This window comes from Pimephales promelas, chromosome 5 (assembly GCF_988280905.1).
Source record: "Pimephales promelas chromosome 5, fPimPro1.hap1.1, whole genome shotgun sequence".
In the NCBI taxonomy this organism is placed as follows: domain Eukaryota; kingdom Metazoa; phylum Chordata; class Actinopteri; order Cypriniformes; family Leuciscidae; genus Pimephales; species Pimephales promelas.
In genome coordinates this window covers 2,928,847-2,935,256 of record NC_142773.1, presented here as the reverse complement: position 1 = coordinate 2,935,256, position 6,410 = coordinate 2,928,847, and the positions used below count along the sequence as shown (strand labels likewise).

The window sequence follows — 6,410 nt, the reverse complement described above, 5'->3', positions numbered from 1 at the left end:
AAAGCCTCTAAATGCCATTTAAAATTTTCTTCTTTAATGATGATTTTTATCAAACTTGTATATTTAAGTTCAGTAATTTCACTTTAATAATTATTATTGCCATTTAAGTGAAATTACTGAACTTAAATATACAAGTTTGATGAAAATCATCATTAAAGAAGAAAATTTCAAATGGCATTTAGAGGCTTTTGCATCTGAACTCTTCATATGTATATCTTTAGTGGGACCCTTGTTCCAATCAAGCAGACTTTACATATACCAGTTTAATATAACAAAAATACAATTGCAGAGTATTTATGTTAAGTACATCAATATTTAAATGTATTTGTAGTATACTTAGCATAAAATACATTTATTTAAAATACATTTCTGTATTTATTTTTCACTAGGGTATAAGTACTTGTGTTTCTGTGTCTTTAGTTAGTTCAAGGCTGGATCCTCTTACTAATTTCTACGACTTTAGTCTTCAGAAATTTGTCTTTAGTAAACTCTCTCTCTCGTTACTTACTGAAAGGTTTCATTTTATAAATATATGATCTATTAATGTTAAGCTATTTCCAAATCTGTTGGTTTATATGAAGTATTATTTGTAACACAAAGAGAGCTTCTCTAAATTATACAGATCATTTTTAAACACAAATGACTAATTTTATTCAAAGTATTTGAAGATTTACATCATCCTATTAATATAACTTCAAATATATAAATGTTTATAACATACTTTATAACATTTACATTCATATCCATAAAAAAGATTCCTATAATATTTAGAACAATATATGGTTGCACTTTGTTTTCGATAGTCCACTTTAGACATTCTACTGACTATAAGTAACTTTTCAACTAAATGTCATCTAACTCTCATTAGAGTATTAGTAGACTGTAGTAGACTGTTAGGTTATGGTTCGGTGTTAAGGTTCGGGTTAGTAGAATAAGTTGACTTGTATTTGCCATGTTGAGGGACCAACAAAATAAAGTGTTAGCAAATATTAAGTAGAAAGTCTACTAATCCTCTAATGAGAGTTAGTTGAGCTTTAGCTGCAAAGTTACTTATAGTTAGGAGAATGTCCAAAGTGGACTATCAAAATAAAGTGTTTATAAAATGTACAAATAGATACTGTACCTGTCATTAAAATATCATAAAATGATGTCAGATTTTTTAATTGTTACTAATGATTGACCATAAATAGCTTTGTACCTTAAAAAAGCCTCCATACATTTGATTGCTACATCATCTACTTCTGGATCAAACTTGTTTGCCAAAAGATGGTGTTGTCTCACAATCCATTTCAAGTCCCCAGCTCCAAATACACACACTGCCCGTCTGTGTATCCCAGTGCATGGTGGGTAGGGAGCCCCACTCTTTATATCTCCTTCATGGTAGCTCCACTTTACTAGACGAGCAATTGAGTTCATGTCTGATTGCTCGTACTTACTGTTTGGAGGGTCCGATCCTGGTACTGAATGCATCCGCTGTAAGGTAGCCCACATGTGCTCATCTGGACTGTATGTGTCTTTTGCCCATTTCATGAAATCTTGAATCTCTTCACTTTTAAAGATGTGATCCACAAACTCTCTTGAAACCACAAAGTAAGCATTTCCTGTGAACATAGGGCTCTGTATTGGCGGGGGTGACTTTGTAACATCCGTCCGAATCACAAAATCCGTAACATTGTGATGATACTGCCAGCGCACCTTTTTGGACTTTACGGTTTCTGACTCCAAACTGTTCTTTCCGTTTAAGAGTTTTAGTGACTGGATCATTTCTCCATTGGTTTTAATGGGAAAATCATTGCCACAGGTGTTGAGCAGATACCTCCACTGGACAGGTGACTTGAGCAGATCCTGCATGCAATTGATGTCCGCTTGAACTCGAGACCAAGAGGCGTAGATCACATTCTCCAGGTTGCTGGCCACAAACACATTGGTCAGGCAGGACACAATGGCTCTAACTGCTTCTTTAAAGATCTCAGGTGACTTCAGGTCCACATGAACACAGTACACATTGTCAGGAGTGTAAATGGCCCTTAAGAGCCTTTCAAACATTTCAATCTTCTCGTGGATCACCATTGAGTAAGCAATGGGGAAATCTTTCTCCTCTTTACTGAGAGAAAGCATTAGAAACCCTCTGTCTTGGATGTAGGATGGACAATCCTTGGTTGCGTTGAGATAGAATGATTCAGACAGCAGGTATTTGCTCTTTTTTTTTTTCGAGACCAAGAGCTTCCCGAAAATGTCCTTGTCCACTCCGTCCATGTCTCCTTGGATAATAGCAGAACAAGCCTGTAGTTCTCCAACATCCTGCTTTAGTAAGTGATTCAATACCAGCTCTTTCCTATGAGGACAATACGTCATACGTCCTAGATAGATCAGCAAAAAAAGGCACACTGAAATGGGGATTATTTTCAGAATCCTCAGTTTTTTAAATCTCATGTTTAATCTTTAAAATTATTTCTTTCCAGAAACAACCTGTACCAGTGAGGTATAAAACATCTTGTAACAAGACAGCAAATCTTGTACAAAGGGGAAGGGCGGACATCTGCGAAAGATATAAATAATTATTACACCGAGGCGATGTGAATATCACACCAGGAAGGTGTGTATTAAAGGAGAACTCCGGCGCAAAATGAACCTTTGGTCTAGTTACACATGGTTACCTATTCAACCGTTATCTGAGATTTGTTTTCATGGTTACTGAATGTAAATAGTTTTATCTTTAAAATCAGTTTAGCCTGTAACACTAGTATAATGCTAGTATATAGGGCATAGAGTAATGACAAATAAAAATCGCTTGTTATTACCACTAACAAGGCTCAAAATAGCCCCACCCTAACACGATGGCATAAGGGTCCCTACATTCAAACCGAAGCATTGAGAACTTTGTCAGTGTCCAAACAGTTTAATAAGAAGATATTTTATACACACAGTCAACTTTGTGAATACAGGAAGAAGCCATCTTTGAAAAATAGTCTCTACCAGTCGATCTACGAATGCCGATTCAAGTGTGCTGAACTGTGCAGAATCTCATATGGTCCGTTGTTTCCGGAAGAAACACAAACACGAATCGTTTTCTTCTCTTCAATATGTACACGTAGCCTACTGTTCGCGCTCACCTTATCACCTTATTCACATCTCACCAGCTCACATGGGTCGGTGTTCGTAGATCGACTGGTAGAGACTAATTTTCAAAGATGGCTTCTTCCTGTATACGCGAAGTTGACTGTGTGTATAAAATATCTTCTTATTAAACTGTTTGGACACTGACAAAGATCTCAATGCTTCGGTTTGAATTTAGGGACCCTTATTATGCTACCGTGTTTGTGTGGGGCTATTTTAAGCCGTGTTAGTGGTAATAACAAGCGATTTTTATTTGTCATTACTCTATGCCCCATATACTAGCATTATACTAGCGTCAGGGGCGGTTGGCCAATAGAGGGTGCTATGGCGCCGCCCTCCCTCGATGAGCCAGACCACAGTTTATGAGCCAAATGCAATAAATAAGTAAATACATAAATCATGTATACAAATTGTCAATATTAGTGTGTTTGAGATATACTGGGAGAAATGCACCCAGTATATGTGAAAAATAAAATAGAAATTCAAAATGTCTGGTTTTTCTACACTTCCCCTTCCTGAAGTGCACGCATAGAGAGCACGTGATCAGCTCTGGGGTAATAGAGAAATCGCCCCAGGAAGGCAGGTCTCTGGAGCAGCTTAGCCAATCGCTGATTTAAGATATAAATGATTGACATAAACTGTAGCCAATCAGCGAGCTCAAATCTAGTCAGCTATGGGCGATTCTTGTAGCGCCCCAAGCAAGCGCGCGGCCATGACCGCGCCCATGCGCACCACTACTAAAGTCAGGACAAGTCTCATTTACTGTACCTGTGGAATATTTGCTTGAAAAATCACTCAAAATTGTTGTGAGTAATACTTTTTTTAATTTAATCAGCTAATTAAGGAATCACTAATTATATTGTTTGAGTTCAATTTCAAATGGAAAGTTTATGCACTAGTTTGTTTTTGTGCAAGACTGGCTCAACCTTTTAATATTGGCATTAAATAATTACTTCTTCACAGAGCACTGGTATCCTTAAGATGTATTTGGGTGGTTATTAATTATAATAAGAATTGTTAATTATATAGCCTTTCCAACACCCCAGGTCGCTTTATAATATAGGTTAAGAACTTTAAAAAAAATAAACCTCAACATCAAAGATGACAGAAAGTAATATTCAGAGGTTACTTCCATTAATTTCTTAGCCTACAATATCCATAACAAGGCAGAGGTCTACATCAAAGCGTACAAAAATAAGCATGGAACCTTTAAAGATTGTGAGGTAAAGAGTAATATTCAAGATTTTTTTTAAGTGTTTTTAAGAGGTTTTTGATGGAGAGAAGGGTGGATTCTTGACAGATGTCTTGAGGAAGAGCATGCCACAATGCTAAAAAACCTGAGTTCCATGCCCAGATAGCAAACTGACATTGAATCAACGTAGAAACATGACATTGAAACAACGTTGATCTGACATTGTTTTGCTCATCGAATTAACGTTGAACCAACGCCAGACGCGTCATTCTTTCAAAACTAACGGAAAATCAACTTGAAATCAACGCGTTGTTTCAACGTTATGAAAGCAAACCAATTTTCGATTTTCATTTAGCTTTGAAGAATGCCACGTCTGACGTTGGTTCAACGTTAATTCGATGAGCAAAATCAACGTTGTTTCAATGTCATGAGAGACGTCGTTTCCACGTTGATTCAATGTCAGTTTGCTGTCTGGGTGGTTACAAGACTATTGAAATGCCAAATATGACACAGCCCCACCTAAGATATTTTTCACCAGCCGCCACTGACTAGCGTTATAGGTTAAACTGTTTTTATAGATAAAACTATTTACATTCGGCAATCATGAAAACAAATCTCAGATAACGGTTGACTAGGTAACAATGTGTAATTAGACCAAAGGTTCATTTTGCGCCAGAGTTGTCCTTTAAGGTATTGTATATCACATCTGACCGCTTTGAGGAAGTGGTTTGTTTTATGTTTTATTACCAGATCTGTAGCCTGTTTGATATGGATTTAATATTAATTTCAAAGGCTTTTATATTATCACTCTATCTTATAGTAATCTGTATAAACTGTTCTTTCTTACTAACTTGTAAATAAGTTTTCCCTGTTTGTTTGCTTGTGTCGACCTATGTGTTGTAATAGGTGATGATTTCTGGGAATTGTTGTGGTGTGCAAAACGTGGAATCATCTCTGTTAATCATAGTGCAGCTTTATGGGTTGTTGCTGTGTGCAGAAAGCATGCTATCTCACTTGATATCCTGATGGTAAGTGTTTAAACACAACCATGACTGGGACTGTGATGAGTATGATGATTGGTAACATCTTCTTTTGTCGTTTTAGGATTCTCTCTCTCGTTCTCTGCTGATCATCACAAAGGGAATTGCTCGTTCTCTGCCGTGATTCGTTGTTGCTGCGGTTGATACAGCCATGCTGACACGATCATCGCTATAGCAAGAAGGAGACTGCTCGTTTGATTCTTATCGTGTCGTTTTAGTGCCCGGCTTCATATTTTTGTCTGTTTGTTTGCGTTCGGCTACGGTAGAAAGATGACGTCACAATATGGCGACCTTCATAGAAGGCGATTCACGCGGTTATGGTAAATGTCACGTTCTAATAAAAACATTACGGTTTATTAAGTAAGTTCTTTATACACCACTGAAAACATAGTTATGGATGTCATATTGCATTTCTGCTAATAGATACCTAACTTTTTCACACATTGCACCTTTAATGATAAAAATCTATCCAGTGGTTTTGTTTTAATCTCCTTATATGTTTTCCCGTCTCAAATTGAGCCGTTCGACCGTGTGTCCTCAGAGACTCCCGCTGTCATTCTCTCTCCAAAACCTTCAACGGTTGTCAAGACAACACTCCACGTGCGTTCACGCCTGCAGAACAGAGGGGCGGGGTTTATTATTTAAAGGCATATGCACTCAAACGGCTTGCTGAAAACAGAGCTGATTTTCAGCAGGTAAAATGGTGTTTTCTTAAAATACTAATGAGAATTTTTAATAAAAGTATATTACAAAGTTTTCATTTAGACCCTAAACATACAAAAATGGCATTATATGTCCCCTTTAAGTTTCCTCCATTCAAATTTTTGTAAGACTGAAAGAATAAACAGAAAATAAACATTAGAAAAGTGTGACATCTGTTGACTTTACACAGTGAAATATAACGTCACCCAGCAGCTCAGTAAATTTACATAGTAATCCCATAACAACACTTTTACACAATGAGAGATTAAACAAACGTCAACAGCATTGCCAAAACACTGTTACATAGTTAACTTACTCGCAATCTCCACATAAACGGAATGTAAATAAACCTGCAAAGC

General features: G+C 36.8%; 1 protein-coding gene across 1 annotated transcript; it reads right to left on the bottom strand.

Annotated features, from left to right (window-relative positions):
- Positions 1–408: 408 nt before the first annotated feature.
- On the bottom strand, positions 409–2,459 carry LOC148978816 (beta-1,3-galactosyl-O-glycosyl-glycoprotein beta-1,6-N-acetylglucosaminyltransferase 3-like). The gene has a single exon (XM_089130820.1). The coding sequence runs from the start codon at positions 2,431–2,433 to the stop codon at positions 1,138–1,140; it is 1,296 nt and encodes a 431-aa protein (XP_088986946.1). The 5' UTR covers positions 2,434–2,459; the 3' UTR covers positions 409–1,137.
- Positions 2,460–6,410: the final 3,951 nt, after the last annotated feature.